General features: G+C 38.4%; 1 protein-coding gene across 1 annotated transcript in view; it reads right to left on the bottom strand.

Moving 5' to 3' along the window:
* The window catches only part of Wdr44 (WD repeat domain 44), a 101,436-nt gene extending 82,274 nt beyond the window's left edge, over positions 1-19,162 (bottom strand). Inside the window, exon 1 of the mRNA XM_008843864.2 lies at positions 18,643-19,162. Within this exon, the coding sequence (XP_008842086.1) occupies positions 18,643-18,719 (77 nt within the window). The 5' untranslated portion in view covers positions 18,720-19,162. The remainder of the gene's footprint in view (positions 1-18,642) is intronic.
* Positions 19,163-21,583: the final 2,421 nt, after the last annotated feature.

The following is a 21,583-nucleotide window of genomic DNA, read 5'->3' as shown; positions in this document are numbered from 1 at the left end:
ATATACACACAAATCAATCACTAGTTATATTCTTTTGGAACATATTACCAGATCCTATGCAATGCTAAATATGAAAATATGTTATCCTGCTACAAACGGGGAACTCAAGAAGCACCTTCATCCAAATAACAATACTAAAACTGAACAGCATCCATACCCATTTTCTCACAGTCCTTTTATCAGCTGAATCTACTCTTATTTTCCTAAGAAAGGTCATTTTATAATGTGTATGTATGTATGGTGTGGTGTGTATGTGCATATATGGTGTACCATACACACACAAGAGTGTGCAGAGGCGAGAGCAGGACACTGGGTGTCTTCCTTTATCACTTTCCACCTTATATCCCTGAGACAGGGTCTCTCCCAGAAACTCACAGTTTCAAGGTAGGCTGGCTGACCATTGAGCGCTCTGTGTCCACCTGTCTCTACCATCCAGTGCTGGGGTTATAGGCATGTACAGCCATGCTGGCTTTTTATGTGGGTTCTAGGGATTCAGACTCTAGTCCTCATACTTGCAGAGCATGCACTTTTACTCACTGAACCATCTCCCTCACCCTAGAATGTCATGTTTCAACCAAGAAGTAGAAGATAATTATCATTCAGATTTCCCTGGACACAGCCAATGCTACTTTATTAAGAAGATATTAAAAATCTGAGAATAAATACAGCTACAGTAATCAAATGATAGGAACTGACTGAATCCTACACATAGGAATTGCTACTTGCATTACTGATCATTTTAAGTTTTAAATACTATGAAATCCTTGAAGTAGAAGATATCTAAAATACCTAATATCAATGACATTAATAGAAATAGATGGTGAGGCAATCTGGCACAATAGTGCTGTGATTTTTCAAAGTAGGTTTTGTGGCATTATTTATTACTTTTTTATTTTTTGTGTATGAATGTATTGCCTGCATGTGTGTAAGTGCACCCATGTCTTGCAATGTGCAAGAAGGTCAGAAAAGGGCACAGGATCCCTTGGAACTGGAGTAACGGACAATTGTCAACTGCCATGTAGGTGCTGGGAATCGAACCTGGATCCTCTGCAAGAGCAGTCAGTGCTCTTAACCACTGAGCCAACTCTCCAGCCCCGGTGGCATTATTTGTAAATAACCTTTAATGAAATCAAAAGAACTTTCTGGTGAAATATGTATCTGTTTACTATAAAGTAAATTATAAACTTAAAAATGGTCCCTCAGACAACTATATCCTGTCTAAAATGACAACCTGACTTTCAAATTTACTTATTTATGTAACATAGTTTTATGCCATATACATAAAAGATATTTATTGACAAAATGATAGAAAAACAAATAAACGAGGGCTAGAGGGATGGCTCAGAAGTTAAGAACACTGGCTGTTCTTGCAGAAGACCCGGGTTCGAATCCCAGCACTCACATGGCAGCTGACAACTGTCTGTAACTCCAGTTCCAGGGGATCTGACAGCCTCTTCTGTCCTCCACGGGCACTGCATGACATGGGTGCACTTACCTACATGCAGGCAATACATGCATACACATAAAATAAAAATAATAAAAAAAAAGAATCTAATAAAAAAAGAAAAACAAATAAGCAACTGTCCATGACCTACTTATAAATTCTAAATTAAAACGTGTCCTATGTACATTTACAATCACTCAATAAGCACCCACATTAAAACACTAGGGTGAGACAGCATTATCACAGTGTCCCAACTTGTCAAAGTATGCTAGAATAAAAGTTAGATCTAGTAATGGTTTAATTTCTAATAAAATTGAGATAGAAATTGATGACCAAATGTATACATGCCTAGGGAAGTCAATACTGAATACAAGCATGCTAAGTCACTTTGTAGGTTACTTTTTTAAAGTAAGTAAACATGATGTTAGGCAGCAAGCCATATTTCAGATGCTTTATCAAGTTAATGTTAATATGATTTTATACTATATAAAGCAGTCAATGGAATTTTAATCTCAAGAAGTGATCGTAATGTCTAAGCAAAAATTAGTGTTCTAAAGCACCTGTCACAACTACCATTTTTTAAAAACTATTCTAGGGGCCAACGAGATCGCTCATCGGGCAAAGGCGCTTGCCACCATGCGAGATGACCTGAGTTTGATTCCCAGAACACGGTGGAAGGAGAGAATTCACTAAATTGTCCTGATCTCCCACATGTGTGCCATGGTGCACACCCAACAACACCCACCTGATTCCCCCCACTAAATGAATAAATGTAAAAAAAAAAACCCTAATATCAGTTGTTTTATTTTTCAGATTTAAGACTATTGATTTTTCTTCTGAGTCCATTGGTCATCACCAAAGATGGGAAGAAAAACAAAACTCAAACTAGACCTTGTTTTTATGTTAGTGAGGATTGAACCTAGGCTTCCCATATGCTAGATAAATGTTCTCTCCTTGCTTTTTATGTTAAGACAGGGACTACGTTTCCCAGATGGATTTTGAACTCTCTAGGACGGACAGGTCTTAAACTTGCAAATCTCCCCCCTTTCTGAGTAGTAGGGATTATAGCCTTGCAGTAGCAGGCCCAATTATTTATTTAAATAAAGAATATCTGCTATTATACGCTGATAAAAGACTTGGGAGGAAAGGAAGTTGTAAATTAGCTATTGAACTAAGATCATAGTGTAACTGGTGGCTATTAATTATTCATATTCTCTCAATGTCGAATACAAAAGCAAATGTATTTCAGTAAGGTTTATTTAAGCACCTTAGTTTACAAGTTCAATTTCTGCTTATGTATTTGAATTTCTACTCCTGTATTCTTTTATGAAGACTGTATTAAGGATTTAATAAATATTCTAGAAAAAGCCTAAACTATCTAGAATGCTTACCTACTTAAAACATTCTACAGGCCAATTTTAAGCCCTTTATCATAAAGATTACATAATCTTACTTGTATCTTAAATAGTAATTTCTGTTCATGTACATTTTATAGTTAGCTAGTTATCAGGAATGTATTTTCCCATTTATTTGGTAGGCAATAGAGGTTTGATTAGTTGAAAATTGTTAGTAACTACCACACACATTCATTGTCACTGCTAGAATACACATTTGAAAGGAGGAAAAAAAGAAATACTGTGTTTCTAGTTAGTGGCTTGTAACCAGCCCCTCCCCCCAAATCACAACACACTGCTGTGCATGACTAAACAACTGACAACAATCTATAAAAAAAATTACAGAAAAAATTGAGCTCAGAAACTTTGATGAGGCTCTGGCAGCCCAAATCAGTGGCTTATACTCTGAGGGAGACCTCCCCTAGGAACAAAAATCATACTCCTTGAAAGGCAGTGGAGTCTAGGATTCCAGTACTTTCAACAGCAACTTTCTGATCTGACTGCTGGATAATAATCAATTACATCAGTGCTTAAGAAGAAAAGTAAAATACTATTTTCTATTGCTTTTAAACAGCATGTATATTCAAATGGTAAGATAATTACCTTTGTCATTCTAATGAATCACATGTAAAACATCACAAAATGGTTACCATTTAGAAAAGTAGAGAAAACAGATTTCAGGTTTTTTTTTAACTACTTTTTGTTTGTTTATTTATTTATGTATTTTATTTATTTATATATGTGTGGGTATGTGCATGTCACAGAACACATGTGTAGGTCAGAGGACAACTTGGAGAAGTTGGCTCTCTCCTTTCACCCTGTGTTCCAAGGACTTAACTCAGGCTTGGTGACAAGAGCCTTTATCCACTGAGCCATCTTGTGGGCTCAAACTTAAACTTTTAAATCTCCATTGTACAAAATACATCTAATAACCACAAGCTAGCAAAGTTCTACCCCTTGATGGCTATACAAAAGGTTCCTTACCGTCTTGACTTATTAATAATCATCCTGCTAATCTCACATTGTGCCATCTCACAGAATTACAAGATATTCGGAAGGGATTATATACATAAAACAACTATGAAAATGAATAACCAACATTAGCTGGTATTGTGACATTTGTTATTCTTTGTATGTAACAACATGTAGAAGTACATAACATTTCTCTTCAAAAATTTTTAATTTTTGTTTCATGTATATGAGTGTTTTGCCTACATGTATATAAGTACATACATGTGTATGTATACAGTGCCCATGGATGGCAGAAGGGGCATCAGATTCCCTGGACCTGCAGTTACAAAATTGATAACCATCATGTGGGTGCTGGGAACCAAACCCAGGTCCTCTGCAAGGGCAGCTAGTGTTCTTCTTGCTGTGCCATTTCTCCAGCCCCCCATAACACTTCTTATTTTGAACATATTCACAGTGAAAAACAAGGTTGGTAGCAAGGAACTGATATGAATGCAGAATAACTGTCAACATCTTCCAGGGTTTCCTTGTCTCAAACCCCTCCCTTATCTGCCTCCTCTTACACAAACCAGTGTGTACCATTTGGGCTTGACTGGGTGGAGATCTGACCACCACAAAATTCAAACGTAAAAAGAAATATGAAGTGGAACAGCATAGAACATACTTACACTCCAACTCTATTCCCACCTAAACCTTCTGCTCCTGCAACACATCAACTGTGGCCATCTCTCTATGGCAGGAAATCAGGTGAAGGGCAAAAGTCCAGAAGCAAGAGCTACGAGTGGGCATAATGGAGATAGTAAAATTTACCGAAAGGAAAAAAAAAAAAACAAAAAGACTAATCTCAGCTATTTAACTTAAGCCAATCTGACAAAGATCAAATACCTATTGTAAAATATTGACAAATCTACTTGCTTTCATTGATCTAGGTACTCATCTTTATACAGCTACCTACTTCACTCAGTTCACCCATCTTTCACTAACCCAATAACCAACTGCAGCTGAGACACCATCTAATCTCACTTACTAATCAATATATTATATCCAATTTAACTGACTTTTCTCTTGCTCCTTCCCAAAGTCCCTTGCCCTTTACATTTCATCCATCACTGCAACTGTAAAGGACGAGAAATAGCTACATTAGCAAATCTTAAAACAGTAATCCTATTGGCTACCCTAGGAAGGAGAAAATTGGCAGTGAAGAGTGGAATTATACTAGAGGAAATGTTCGTACCACCTGCCATTTTAATTTGTAACAATCAAATTGTTAATAGTACAGTTAATAAACAAAATGTGATTTCTTCAGTCTCCTACTTTTATTTTACCTAAGACTTTCAGGGACAGATTTAAAAGAAGACTACAGAATTAAGTTTCATGTATAACTATCCTTACCAATTCAAGAGCAATGCCAGACGAACACTCCTAAGTCTTCCTTTTAAACCTACTTAGTGATCAAAATGCCTGCTTTGGACAAAGTGTGTTTGAATATTGTACAATATACTATTTATTGGTTCTCTGGAAAGTTTGATCTGTAGTTATGAAGATTATTCAGAGCTCAATGAGTTTTGTATTAGAACAACTTATGGTATGGAAAAAAATTGTTACGTTTTCCATGAGAATACGTCAAAACTAAAGCCAAGCTTGGTGGTACATACCTATAATCTCAGCACTTGGATGGTGGAGGTATGAGGATCAAAAGTTCAAGGTCATCTTTGGGCTACACAGTGAGCTCAAGACCAGACTGGGTTACATGGGAAAAAAAGAAATTTTCAAAAATATTGTGCTTTACCCTAGGATTTTTTTTTTTCAGCATAGGAAGATAATGGTTACTCTATTTGAAGTAGAAACAGAGCAGGTAGCATACCCTGATATTTTGAAAACTAGATCCCTTCTTTTAAAAATATAAGGATCAGGAGGCTTGATGGCAAAAGGAAAACTTTATGCTCCTAAGTCTATTTATTTGCGCAACTGAAATTCTCTTTGGAGCATTATCAAAACTTAACTAGGTTCTGATAAGATATACTACTCTTTAAATGAAACCACACAAATCATGATTTAAATTAAAAAATGAAGTAAAGAGAATTTAGTAATTACACTACCCAAAGAATAAACTAACAAGTATACAACAATAAGTTTCTAACTTGGAAAGATAAATACTTTTTGAAAAGTACATGCAATATCTTAAAGCAAAATTCTAAAGAACTGTCTGGGAATGATGGCACACATCTCGAATCCTAGCACTCAGGAAGTGGAGGCAGGAGGACTAAAAGTTCAACATCATTCTCAGTTATGTATGGCGTTCAAAGCCAGCCTGGGCTATGTGAGACCTTTTTAAGAAATATTAATAAATATACAAAAATCAGGGCTGGAGAGATTGCTCAGTGGTTAAGAACACTGGCTGTTCTTGCAGAAGACCTGGGTTGAATCCCAGCATCCACATGGCAGCTAACAACTGTCTGTAACTCCACTTCCATGGGATCCGACAGCCTCTTCTGTCCTCCACCGGTATTGCATGACATGGATACACTTACCTACATGCAGGCAATACACACATACACACAAAATAAAAATATTAAATAAATAAATACACAAAAATTGTATTGCTATCAAAAGTGAATTATCTGAAAAAAAATCAAGAAAGCAATCCCATTAACAATAGCTACAAAAAACACTTAGGAATAAAATTTAAGCACAGAGGTGAAAGAGTTCTGTAAATGAGGCCTGGTGGCAGATGTGGAACCTAACAATTGGAAGATGGCAGGAGGATGAAGTGTTCAAGGTCATCTTCAGCTATATGGTGAGGGCAGCCTAGGCTACATGAGACTCTGGTCTCAAAAAACAAAAACTGAACACCAAAATATGAGCACCATATTAAAAATTATAAAACATTGATTAAAAAAATAAAGGAACTCTACTGTTCACATATCTTTAGTCCCAGCACTTGGGAGGCAGAAGGCAGGTGGATCTCTGTGAGTTTGAGGCCAGCCTATCTACATAGTGAGTTCCAGGCCAGCTGAGGCTCCAGGGAGACCCTGTCTCTAAAAGACAAAAAAAATATATATATATTTTTTTTCATACTACTAAATCAATCTACACGTTGGATGCAATCCCTACTAAAATATCAATGACATTCCTTAGAGAACAAGAGAAACAATCACCATAAAGTTTCCATGGCGCCAGGTATAATGCTTCACTCCTGTAATCCCAGCACTTGCGGGGGGTGGCTGATGCAGGAGGACTGTCTGAGTTTGAGCCCATCATGGGCTATACTGTTATATTTTCAGGCTAGCCTGGGATACAGGGTTGACACCCTGTCCCAACCAACCAAACAAACAATAAAACCAAAACTAAATATCAAAAATTTTCTATGTACACACACACACACACACACACACACACACACACACCAAAACAGCCAAGGCAGTCTTGAGCATAAACAGCAAACAGGAAGAATCACACTACCTTTTAATTCAAACAGCACAGTCCTGGCATAATACATGAATAGAATGGAACAGGAGCCTAGAAGAAAACAAAAGTGCTAAGAACATAATTGAAGACAGGACAACAAATAAAGCTATGAAAATTGCATATTAAAAGAAGGAAATTAGACCCATATCTCTCACCAATTTCAAAAATCAACTGAAAATGGATTAAAGACCTAAATATAAAATCTGAAACTCTGATATTGCTAGAATACAAAATAGAGAAGCACTGTTAAGTTACTGGCACAAGCAAGGACTTAGCTAGGACTCCAAAAGACAAATGCAAATTTTAAAAATAGGATTTATTAAACTTAAGAGCTTCTGTACAGCAAAGGAAACAATAAAGAGACAACTAGTAGAATAGGAAGAAATGAAAACTATATATCTGACAAAGTTGATGATCAGAATCTATGAAGTACTCAAATTAACAGCAAAATTAAATCCCTAATAATGCATTAAAGTGAGCAATCGATCTAAACAGACATTTCACTAAAAAAGATATATGAATGACTAACAGGTAAATGAAAACATACCCAATATCACAATTGTCGGGAAAGCACAAATAAGAACAACAATGCAATATTACCTCATCCCAGTAAGAATGGCTAGTACACAAAAGACAAACAATAACAAGGGTTGGTATGGCTGCAGAGAAGAGGGAATCCTTATATGCAACTGATGTGAATGTCAACTAGTATAGCTACTACAGAAAACCAGTATTCAGTTTCCTTAAAAGCTAAAAACAGAGCTATCATATGACCCAGCAATTCTACTATTGGGTATATCTGCGAAGGAAATGAAATCAATCCACCAGACACATGTCTCTACTCTCATGTCTACTGCAGTACTTACTGTTCACAATAGTAATAGTAAAGAAATTATAATCTGCTCTGCTTGAAGATGTGATCACTCAGCTTTCTGCTCCAGGTACCTCAGCCACCATGCCTCCTCTGCCATTATGAACTCTAACCCTCTGAAATCCTTGCCTGGAGTCATGTCCTCTTGCCAGTCACTGGAGCATGCTTCCCTAGCAATTCCAGCTTTGCTTTGAGGATTGATCATCACCACAAGATTCCCTGCACTGTGGCATTTGGATCCAGAGTGCATCTGATCTTCCTTCGAATGGTCTCACCATAAGTATTTATTGGGCAGGTGAGATGGCCAGTGGGTGAAGGTGCTTGCCACTAAGCCTGATGACCTGAGTCTGATACCCAGGACCCAAAAGTAGAAGGAGAGAACCAACTCTGAAAATTTTCCTCTGAATTCACATGTGCACACACATAATAAAGAGGTTTTTATTGGGTTTTTTTTTTTAAAGACAACCTGGGTGTGGAGAAATGGACCAGTGGTTAAGAGCACTGGCTGCTCTTACAGAGGACCCAGGTTCGATTTCTAGCACCTACAAGATGGCTAAGAATCGTCCATAACTCCAGCTCCAAGGGATCAGACACCTGCTTTTGACCTCAGTGGGCATGGCATGACATGGGTGCACTTGCATGCATGCAGGTAATACACTCATACACATAAAAATAGTAAATAAAAATTTTAAAAAGACAACCTAAGAGTCCATTAGCTGATAATAGGAGAAAGAAAATATGGCACATATATACAATGAAATACTCCTCAGTCATAAAAAATGATAAAAATTGTCATTTGTGACACCTTTGGTGGAAATGGACATCATTTTGTTAGGAGAAATAAGTCAGGCCCAGAAAGATAAGTGCTTCATGATCTCATTCATATAGAACCCAACTAAGTAAGTCTCTTAAAGTGATGGTTACCAGACTTTAGGGAAAACAGAGGGGGAAAGAAGAATGGGGTAACCTAGATTAGTGCCTGTTATAATTAGAAGCTAGAAATTCTGGTGTATTACTGCAAAGAGGGGTGACTACAAATAACAACAAAATACTGTGTATTTTTTAAAGCTGTAAAAAGAGAGTTTATTTTTATTTTATGTGTATATGTGTTTTGTCTGTATGCATGTAAGTGCACCTGTGTGTGCAATGCCCTCAGAGGCCAGAAGAGAGTGACTGATGCCCTGGAACTGGAATTTTGGATGGTTGTTAGCCCCCATGAGGGTGTTGGGAACTGAACCTGGGTCCTCTGAAAGAAGAACCAGTGCTCTTAAATGCTGAGCAATGTCTCAAGCCCCAAAAAGGATTTTTAATGTTTTCACCATAAAAAATAATAAATGGTGATAAACATTCCATAATATATACATGTATAAAAACATTACATTGTACCACAGACATATGTGCATTTTTATGTATTGGTTTTTAAAACCACAATTTTCATTTTAAAAAGAAATGGCTTATATCGTTATGTATAGAAATGACATCAATATTGGTTAAGTCAGCAACAGTGTGACCACCTAGAATTCAGTTAAGTCTAAAGCTCAGCTGTGCATAGTCAGAAGTTATTACTATACCTTTCAATATTAATAAGCATCAGTACAGAACCACGTATTAACAGAAACAAGCCAAATGTTCTAAATATTGATTAAATGGTTTTGTATTTTAGCAAGATAAATGTATTTATTTAAAGCTATTAAGCTAATTTTAGTTACATAAATTGTGAGTTTTTTTAGAAGACAAAAAACATACATGACATGAACTCAATGAAAATCTCAAACATCCATATAATTACTCAGTGTTTTCCTGCTTATCCAAAGGCTGTAAAAGAAAGATGACATTTTTCTAATTTCTTAACATTTTCTCAAATTAGAGTAAATTCATCTAAAGTCTCAACATTCTTCCTACAGTGTATAGGAATCATTTTTGTTAAAAAAAAAACAACAACAAACAGATTATTGGGGCTGGACAGATGGCTCAGTGGTCAAGAGCACTGACTGCTCTTGCAGAGGACCCAGGTTTGAGTCCCAGCACCCACATAGCGGCTACAAACCATCCTTAACTCCAGTTCCAGGGTAATCCAAAGCCTTCTTCTGTCCTCTGCGGGCACTGCATGACATGGGTGCACTTATCTACATGCAGGCGTAACACTCACACACAGAAAATAAAAATAATAAATAAAAAAATACAAAAAAAAAGAGTAAGACAAAACAAAACAAAAAAGATTATTTGGTAACTGCTAATGAATCAAGATGATTTCATTCAAGGTATTTCGCTGTGTTTAGTGATGATACCATATCCAAAAACCTTTTTGTTAATGTACTTCCTAAATGGTCACCTTTGATTGTGAAGTTTATTCTAATAGATGCTACAAGAGGCTAAACATGGATGTCAGTGATGCAATGCATTCAATCTTCGAGACAATGGCTAACCCTGAAACTTAGGGAAAAAACACTGTATTGCCTGAACATGTTTTTTTTTTGTTGTTGTTGTTAATTCTGTATGTTTAAAATGTTTACTTACACATTCTTGGAGACAAAAAGGTTTAGTGGGCTTGAAAGCAGCTAACCTTGATGGGATGCCAAATTGTAAACTACTAGACAGCTGCAGCTAGTAATAAAATGCTGAGACCTGAAGCACTTTCACAGATCCTGATTACACATACAGTAATCCCAGTATCTTTGAGAAGGCAAAAGAGCTAGAAAAATAATAGGTTGGTTGCTATAGTAACCAAGATAAAATTTGTATATTGATTGGGGAAAAACACTGGGGTTGCCATAACATATGAAATCCATATTATGTCTTATGTGCTTTTTCCTCCATTTTGAATCATGAGATGAAAGGCTAATAAGATTGCTCAATTTGAAATAGGATAATAAAATTCCACTGTGAAGAGCAAGAAAGCCAACCAATTAAAGATGCAGCTGTGTAGCTGAAGAATATCCCAAAGCAGGAGGGGATCAGACTTCATGAAACAAAGTTCACAGAAAATAGCTTAGCTGTCTGTGAACAGAAAACAGAGACACAGGTTACCAAATTCAAGATCATACGGTACCATAAAGTAGCCACAATTTTCATTATGTTAAGCACTGATTGAAGTATTTATCAGGTTATTAATCTCTTATAGAAATGGTTACTTATTTCACACTGCATATTTGGATGTCGATGACAAAACTGAATGAAGGGATTTATTGATCTTATCTCAGTTTCCAGGCCACAGGAGGCAGCCTCATAATCTGGTCTCTGCACTAGGTGCTTGGGGCTATATTCACCTCCTCCATCTCCAGCACCACAATTTTCAGGAACTCTTCATACTACTGTTTTGTACTGTATTTCCGTTATTTACAATCCCAGAAAGTAGCTACAAAAACTGTAGCCAGAGCATGAGGGAACAAGCAGCTCCTTCTACAGACTCACTTGGTAAATTTATCAGACTTCGTCAAAGTTATAACAATGAACTGAATAGAATATATTGACTGTTGTGCCAAGGTTATAGGTCAAAAATCAGAAATTTTTGTTCTATAAGACCACCACTTAGGAGGGGCTGAGGAGAGGGCTCATTTGGTAAAGTGCTTGCCATGTAAGCATGAGGACCTGATTTCACATCAACATTACCCACAAGACATGCATGGTGGTCTATAATCCTAGTCCTGGGGAGACAGGATCACTGACCTTGCTGCGTAGCTAGCTAGTCCTGCCCAATCAGTGAGCTCCAGGAAGTTGAGTGAGTGATCCTGTCTTTAAAAATAAGGTAAAGATCAAGTGAGGAAGACACTTGACATCAACCTCTGGCCTGCATATTCATATTCATTCTCTCTCTCTCTCTCTCTCTCTCTCTCTTTCACACACACACACACACACACACACACACACACACACACACGCAGTTTTTAGAACTTTTTTTCCTTATATAACTACCAATGTTTTAAACATTTTACTTTGACTTAGTTTGGATTTTTTCAAACAGAGTCTTGGTACACAGCCTAAGCTGGCCTCAAACTCATGATCCCCTTGCCTCCATTTTCTAAGTACTAGGATTACAGGCATATACCAGCAGTGTGGTTTTTAACATTTTTATTTTTTAAAAATATTTTACTTATCATTTTTATTTTTAATGTATATGAGCATATTGCTTGTATGTGTGTAAGTGCACATGTGTCGTGCAGTGCCTGCAGAAGTCAGAAGAGGATGTCAGATCCCCTGGAACTGGAGTTATGAATGGTTGTTAGCTGCCATGTGGGTGCTGTGAATCGAATCTGGGTCCTCTGCAAGAGCAGCCAGTGCTCTAAACTGCTGAGCCACTTCTCCAGCCCTGGTTTTTAACATTTTAAAAATAATCACATTTTAATCTATCTTATTTTAATAAGTAGATTACCATAAAATATTAAAGTTTTCAATTTACATGAATTTGTACAGATTCCGTATGAATCTCCAAATTGCCATACTGCTACCAACTGTCCTACCTCCATGAGTCACCAATAGACAGTTGGAGGTCACTAAATTTAGAATTTAAATTTACTAATTAATATGTAGAGGTTTTTTTTCTCCACTTCAATATGTTACAGGAGTATGATAAAACAGCACCAATAAATAGATTTCTATCTATCCAGAGAGTCAACAGTAATCAACACAATCTATGACTGAATGCCAACTCAGGAACAAATAACAATTTGTTGTTTTGTGACAGGGTCTCATATAGCCAAGCCTGGCCTAGAACTCACCATATAGCTGAGGATGAACTTGAACTGATCCTCCTTTCATCTACCATGTGCTGAGATCAGAGATGTGTGTTGCCATGCCTAGCTCAAATAGCCATTTACAAGGAATTTGTCCTAACATAATTTATAACACACAAATATTTTGTAAATAAAAACTTGTGCTGAGGTGGGTGTGGTGGTACATGCCTTTAATCCCAGCACTAGGGAGGCTGAGGCATAAGGATCAAGAGTTTGAGGCTAGCCTGGATTATATAGCAAGACACTGTCAACACACACACACACACACACACACACACACACAAAATGTCAATTCAAGGTAAAATGCTTCTGGTGCCTAAGTAAAGGGAAAAACTGAGTTTTCAAACAACATAGAAAGTTATACAATTTATTCTTTAAAAAATTCCTGTGTGGGGGCTGGAGAGATTGCTCAGTAGTTAAGGACACTGACTGTTCTTGCAGAAGACCCGGGTTCAAATTCCAGCACCCACATGGCAGCTAACAAGTGTCTGTAACTCCAGTTCCAGGGGATCTGACAGTCTCTTCTGTCCTCCGAGATCACTGCACGACATGGGTGCACTTACATACATGCAGGCAATACACAAATACACATAAAATAAAAATAATTTTTTTAAATCTTAGAAAAATTTCCTGTGTATGTGTGCCTGTGAAAAAGCCAGCAGGTGTTTTCCTGTATGGCTCTCTACCTTATTTTCTGAGACAGGGTATCTTATTGAACCCTAAGCTTACCATTTTGGCTAGGCTGGCTGGCCAGCAAGTTCCTGGGACCTACTGTTTCCACCCCCAACACTGGGGTTATGGCAGACTTGACCATCAGAGATTTTATGTGGGTGCTAGAGATTCAAACTCAGGTCCACTTGCTTGTATAGCAAGCATTCTTTCCCAAAAGCCATGTCCCTAGGTAGCCCTAGCTGGCCTGAACTCACTATGTAGACCAGGTTGGCTTCAAACTTGCAGTGATCCTCCTACCTCTGCTTCTAGATTGCTAGGATTACATGTGGCAGCCACTATGCTCTGCTACAACTATTTTTTCACATACTTTGATCTCAGTTTTCATGATTTAGTCAAAACTTTGCTGTTATTCCAACCTAGAAACAGTAAATTGCTGTTAACACTAACAAGACCCTTAAAATTGAGCAAAACAATATACACTGTTGGTAGACAAGCTATTGAATCACTGGTTTTTATTCTGACTAAAGAAAATTAGTGAGCCATAGTTAGAATGCTAGAACAGTCAATGTCCTCTAATAGGTAAACAATGAACAGCTGTATTAAAAGTAGACCACCTTAGTGGCCTGACTTAATAGGGTCTGTGTCAAAAACCTGTAACAGGGCTACCCACTATTATTCTTCATCCAGATAGGAAAACATCAAGGGATATGGGTTCTAGTTCAAACTAAGAAGCAATGTGTTAGTTTCCCCCTCTAAGTCTAGGTTTCACTTTCAATTAAGTGGGAAAGCTGGGCTAAATGATCTCTAGTCCCTTCCTATCCTAAACTGCACAATTCTATTCCTCTTCCAAGGCCTTGAGGTCTAGTTAGTCTAGGACTTTGGCTACCACTAAAAAATAATGGTGAGAGCCATGTGTAGTAGTGCACACCTTTAATCCCAGCACTTGAGAAGCAGAGGCAGGTGGATCTTTGTAAAAGAGAGGCAAGCCTGGTCTACATAGCAAGTTCCCAACCAGCTGGAGCTACAGGAGAGCCTGTCTCAAAAAAAATTGTCAAAATATTACATTTAGTTTTATAACAGATGCTCAGTGCAAGCCTTTAGAATATATAGGTATAATCTATAGTTAAAAGGGGCATTTAACTCATATATAATTTATGCAGTAAATACTTTTAAATCTGCAGGTTTTGAACCATGTACCAAAGTCATCAAGTTTGTTAAATTAAAATGGTATCAAAATATTTAAGCCAGAGCTTGGGGAACAGGCCAGTAATTCCAGCTACTCAGGAAGGTGAGGCAGGACAGTATGTTTAAGGCCTGCCTGGGCTACAGACTGAGTTCCAGTCCAGCCTGGGCAACTTAGCGGACATGCCTCAAAGTAAAAACAAAACAAAACAAAACAAAAAACAATTTAAGAATAGCCTGGCCATACAGCTCAGTGGCAGAGGGCTTGCCTCTACCACTCATCAGACCCTGAATTCAACCCCCAGTGCAGCAAAAACAAGTAAAATTCAACTATACACACACACACACACACACACACACACACACACACACACACACACATATACACGATATAGATTTTTCCCAAGAACAAAAGCTTACCAATAAAAACACAACTGAATTTCAATACATCGACAGACATTTAGAGTTGAAACTGTTCTCAAAATGTAATCTCAATTTAAAGTTGAGGAAATGTGATGACTCAGTGTCGGGCTCTTTTCTACTCTACCAAGTTCCTCCTGCCCTTTCCTGTTCTATTAAGCACCAGGGCAAAAAGAACACCACATTGTAAAACTGATCTAGGATCTAGTTCTGTTATTAATTTGGTGTGTCATCATGGACATTCCACTTTCTTTCGTCTTAAAACATTTTATAAGCACTAAGCTAGCTGTTCTTTATAGATGTAGCAGACTACAACATTATAAAAGTCCTATTTTACAAAACAAAAATACAGATGTTTGAAAGAGAAAATGGGAATTTCTAGTCAAGAGAACTGAAAAGTTATGGCTGCTGACTTTAGATGTATCAATCCAATTTAGAAGGTTGGTACTAAAGCATTGTATTCTTCAATCTACTGGGAGAAGACCCTTCCATACAGTGTGGGACAGAAAATACTGGACTAGCGTGTGAAGAGGTAGTTTCAAATCACAGTTGTGCTACTTGTAAGGTGTTTCTCCTAGAACCATTTTTTTTACTTCTTTAAGCCTGAAGCTTCTTATATGTAAAAATGGAGAAAGGACAGAGAAATTGGACTTAAAGTATTAATCACATTAAAACATTATAAATGGGGCCGGGCGTGGTGGCGCACGCCTGTAGTCCCAGCACTTGGGAGGCAGAGGCAGGCAGATCCCTGTGAGTTCAAGGCCAGCCTGGTCTACATGGTGAGTTCCAGGACAGCTGGGGCTACAGGGAGACCCTGCTTCAAAAAGACAAAAAAAAAAAAAAAAAAAAAACAAAACATTATGAATGGGATATATATATTACAAACCTGGGTAAGAGATGATATGTCACTACAGAAAAGCAGCTGCATTGGGCTCAAACTCTATAAAAATTGGGTTGCTTATTAAATTTGCTCTCAAAAACATAGATTAACATAGATGGGAAACGCAAGAAATAAATCAATATTAGTAAACAGACTGTATTTGGGTTCTGCTGATTAACACAACTTAAGTAAAATAATCTCAACTTTCTACTCAGTTTAGTACATTTACTCATTTACTACATTTACATTTCGTAAAATGGGCTGGGTATTCCCAAAACAGACAAACAACATTTCTTTCAGTGGACAAATTCACTCTATTAGTCTCTTAGAGTCTGAGTCTGTATGGTATGCCACTGCAGGCCATGCTAAAGGAACAGAAAACATTTCTGATGATCAACTATTTAGAGATGCCACCTGTCTTCAGAAATCAAGATCTCTCACTGACTTTCTAAGCTGTTAGCTGCCAAGCCAAGTCTGCTCACAGGACCTTATGCAAATAACCAAATATGCCACAAAGAATGGAGGAAAATATAAATGATGCAACCCTTTTTCTGTCCTCTCAATATTGCTAATTGTTTTCACATGCAATTCTCCAGAGGCGTGTCTTCTCCTCCATCCTCTCACTAATACAGCGTAAGGCCATATAATCCAAACAAACCTTGTTACACTCAACCTGCTCAGTATTTAGACAAGTTAGAGTTAAATTTAGGAACCTAGGTCTCAAATGACTTTATTTCAAAAGCAAAACCAAAAATAAAAACAAACAACTAAATTTGTCACCAAGTATCAAAGCATAAAGTGCTTGAGAAGGTACATTATTACAGGGGAAGAAGTGACTAGCAAGTCTATCATAATGACTCATCTGGTTTAGGTAAGTAAAATATCTCCAAGTTCTGTATACTTCCTCCCAAAGTAGGCACTGCACAACATTAACAAACTGCTAACATCAAGAAAGAAAATGAAGATTTGAATGTTTTTTCTGTGTCAGGTACTGACCTAAATGGTTTACATAGATCCTGACATAACTGTCCTTTCTAGATTAAACTTATTGTATTCAATGAAGAACAATAATATTCACATACCTGTCATTGTTAACAGTAGTGTGAGCTGGTTATTTCTTCCCCCCAACTCAAATACACAAATACAAAGGTACTTGCTAAATGGTTTATTCTGAATTGACAGTTCACACTACTTTGAAGGGAGACAACCTTCCCTACGCACATTTCATTTTAACGAAATCCAATATATTTGAAAATCTAAATGTATGTTCTATCCTGAACTATCTATTTATGAACTTGGACTGGATACCGAACTTCTTGCAAGGAGATTCAGTTCCACCTCAAGCAGGTTTTTATCACCCCAAATCTCATAATAATGACAGGCTCATGAGAACACATGTCTGCAATCTTTCCAACATACATTTCTTTCTCATTCTGTTCCTGTAACTTCTGGGGCAGATATTGTGTATAAAATATATCAGATTTTTAAACAACTTCTAAAATGTACCAATAACTTTATTTCTTTCAAACATGGCATTTCTTCCACAGGGTAAATAGGAAAACTGAACAGAGTTCAACTCTAAGAATCATACACAAACATACAAATTTTACCTATTTTCAGGATCTTGTAGCATTATATATATATATATATATGTTACATATATAAATACATACACACACATATATATATACACACGTATGTATTTCACTGCTTCCAGTTCCAGACATGTTAAGAGCTGAGTCTGTGAAATCATTTTTTTTTTTTTGAATCACTGTTCCAACTTTGAAAAGTGGAGGAGATAAGTCGAAGTCCTGGTCAGAGAAGGACTCCAACTACTTAACTTCCTACTCAGTTACCCATATTAATCACCCGTAAAATAACTTGCAAAATTAGATAAAGGGCAAAAAGCTGGGCTCTCCTTCCAAGCACCAGATTACTCAGCACTTGTTTGTACATCTGTAACCAGCTGTGTACTTTATGTCTGCCTGCCTTTGTAGACCACATCATTCTCTCTAATGGTAAAGATCTTGTCTACAATTTCCTCCGGCTTCCAGTAAAGTGCTATTTTTGTAAAATACCGTTGATGTAGAACACATTGGCTGGAGGACTTCCTTAAGCAAATACCCAGCCTTCTCCCCACTTCGTTTCTGACAAGAAAAAGTGAATGGCAAATAGGGAAGAGTTATTGCTACCTCGGAAATCAATAGGTAAACTAGCGGTTTAAAAAAACAACTTGGCAGTGCGATTTCTTCTCCTGCTACCGTTCATTTTAATCCATGGTCCCTGAGGCCAAAACAGATGAAAAGGTAAGCTTTGAGCCCCGCAAATACATCCTTTGCCTCTCAGACACGGACAGCTCACCAGTCCGTGACTGACCCAGATCAGAAAGGGGTTCCAGAGGAAGTCGCCGTGGCATTCCGCCGGGAAGACTCCTTCTGCCTCTTTCAACTCTCGCGCCCTCGGGAGGCTCAGGTTTGGGTCTCGAGGTGTTCAAGTGAGGCTAAGAGGAACAGCGGCGGCGGACACAGCGGGATTCGGGAGAGTAGAGGGAGGGGCCGGAGAAGCAGGGGACTGGGATGCCCAGGTTCTGGACCACAGCTTCGGGTACTTACCCTACAGGATAGCCGCCCCCTAGGTGCACATCTTCAGGGGCATCATAGAATTCCTCGGTGTCGCTTTCCGACGCCATTTATAGGACACACCCGCGGGTGAGGGGGCAGGCGCCGCCTGGAGGAAGGGTGATTCTCCCGTCCCCTCCTCCTCGTCCCTCCACGCCGGCGAGACTGTGGGGTGCTGAGATCCCCGGCGACGCTGAGGAGGGAAGAGACTACGCGGAGTGAGAAGTCGGTTAGGGGCTGGGAGCCACCCTCACTTAGCCGGGCAGCGGGAACGACCCTCAGAACGGCTGCCTGAGGTGGCGGCAGTGGGTCCAGGGACTGTGGCCGGCTCGCCGGGTGATAGGTGTATGAGAAGCGCCGGAGAAGACGCTGTGACTCTTCTCTGTGGGGGACACCGGGCGTGCTGGCGACAGCAGTCCCAATTTCTCCCGCAACAGCAATTACAGCTGTTGGGAGAGCTACTTGCCCGCAAAATACCGACGCGCACCTACCCTCGCGAGATTTCGAGCCGGGCCGGTAAAGCGGGGGCGGGGGGAAGAGGTGGCGGGGGCGGTCCCAGAGAGGCAATGCTTGGATTACTTAGGCCTGAGAAGCCAATCAAAACGGCGCAAGCGCCGTGAGGGCGTTCGGTGGAGCCCGGAAGCAGCGGGGAAGGGAGGCGGAGAGGCTTCTGAGGGGAGGAGTCTAGGACCTGCGCAGAAGCAGCCAGATGCCAAGGCTCTCTGGGTGCACGCCCGGCTTAGGTGGGGTTCTGCCTAGTGTATTATTCACCAACTCTACTAACGGCAGTTCTGAAGAGAAGCATTTTGAGAGGGATAATTTTGAGACGTTTCTGTTTATCGTGAGCGTGTTTTGGTTGGTATTTGTTGTGTCGCCTTATCCAACTCTGAAATATCCCACCCTAGGGTTTTGGCAGGTAGGGCCACTACCTCTAGCCAGTAGGGATGGCCACGCCTTAAGTCACTGACTGCAGGATTCCTAATTGAGTTCCCTACATATGATCCAGACGATCTAAGGATGGGGTCCCTAAGAGGTACATGGGGAATGTCCTATTTCCAAAGAGCAATGGTGGATTTATTGCTAGTGCTGAGCCTCTAGTAATAATTTTTTAAAAAGTAACGGCCTCCGGTTACTTTTTCTCCATACTTACCGGTCGTTACCCACGGTATGAGAGAAATACTTGCATATTGTTCAAGATATACATCAGCCAAATGGCAAATACATATTGAGTAGATACCATTGCAAAGCCAAGAGAGTAACTTAATTCAGATCTTCGATTGTCCAATGTCCAGTGATTAAAATAGATACTTTTGAAAAACTGAGATGTTCTTTCTTAAACAGAGTCATTCGTTAGCCATCAAAGTAATAATACTGACTTTCAGTATGATCGTATGGCACATTTATATCTTCCACTGACGTCACAATAGGCTCTTGGAGATGTTTGTGAAGCCTCAACAGTTACTCAAGATGGCAGCAAAAGAGACTGGATTGGGACCAGAGACATAGCCTCAGAGAGACTAGAATGGGGTTTAAAGGTATTGTGAAGCAATCCAATCCCAGGCAAGGTCTAGTGTTGCATAAATTTAAATGCCATTTACTGTAGATCCTGTAACATTCCAGAGGGTTTGGGATAAACCCCTAATCAAATACTTTGCAGCAGAACTTAATAGTTTATATGGGGTGAACAAATACTACTGTATGTGTATAGCCTCACTCAGTTAACTAATGCCAAATAAGTTTAGGATAAATAATTTGATTGTTAAATAAATTTATTTAAAACGAAACAAAAACTGGGTTTCAGGAATTTTGTGGATTTCAAAAGTTCAGACAAGAGATGTGTGAATTCTTGTGTAAGTATGACGTTTGTCAAAAGTTAATAACTATTAGGTTTTGTGTTTTAATTTTTGTTATCCTTACCACAAAAATATAAGCTGGTGAGGTGATACAGCTTTATTGAATCTTTCCACAGTGTTTATATAGATCAACACATCACACTATACACACCAAATATACATAATTATTATTTGTCTATTAAAATAAGTTAATAACACTGGATGTGGTGGTCCATGCCTGCAAATGCTAGCATTTGGGAGGTGGAAGGAGATTAAGATTTCAAAGTCATCCTCAGCTATGTAATGTGTTTGGGGCCAGTCTGGACTACATAAGACCCATTTCAAAAACAAAGAAAAACCCCAAGTTAATAAAAATATGTAAGATTTCCTAGGTATAAAAATACATTTCTGATTACTCTTTTTTCACTCACTATAGAAGACAGGCTTTTTCCTTTATGGATTATGGAAAGATTTTATATTCATAAAATATATGTTTCTTAAAAGATGTAAGTACATGAATTTATTTTCTTCCCAATTATTTAACAGTGAACTTATATTTTCCTTAAAATTATTTATGTATATTGCAGAGGTATAACTAACTACTTTACATATTAAAAAACCTTTGTAATGCTATGTTGCTCTGTGTGGAAACTGAGCTTTCAATTCAGTGAACATGTACTATTTGTTTTCATGTAGTGTTCTAAAGTGCTGAGGACAATTAAAAAATGGAGAAGACAACTTAGAGCCTGTCTTCCACAAGCTTACAATCTGGCATTGAAGGTTAGAAGGAGTCCTAGTTTGGAGTTTTATTTGAATATGCCATGCCACTCATCTTGGACTTTCTAAGGTAAGTTAAACATATATTCAGAAAAAAAGCCAAAATGAGAAATAGGGATGATATACTGATAACATATTTGGAGCTATAAGAATTGTCTGTATACTGTAGTCCCAGCACTTGCGAGGCAGAGGCAGGTGGATCTCTGTGAGTTCAAAGCCAACCTGGTCTACATAGTGAGTTGCAGGTCAGCTGGGGCTACAGGGAGACCCTGTCTCAAAAAAAAAAAAAAAAAAAAAAAAAAAAAAAAAAACAAGAGACTCTTGGG

The sequence above is a fragment of the Nannospalax galili genome, unplaced genomic scaffold (assembly GCF_000622305.1).
Source record: "Nannospalax galili isolate Female #2095 unplaced genomic scaffold, S.galili_v1.0 scaffold311, whole genome shotgun sequence".
NCBI classification, from domain to species: Eukaryota; Metazoa; Chordata; class Mammalia; order Rodentia; family Spalacidae; genus Nannospalax; species Nannospalax galili.
The sequence above is the reverse complement of the archived record's forward strand: the minus strand, read 5'-3'. Positions and strand labels throughout refer to the sequence as shown.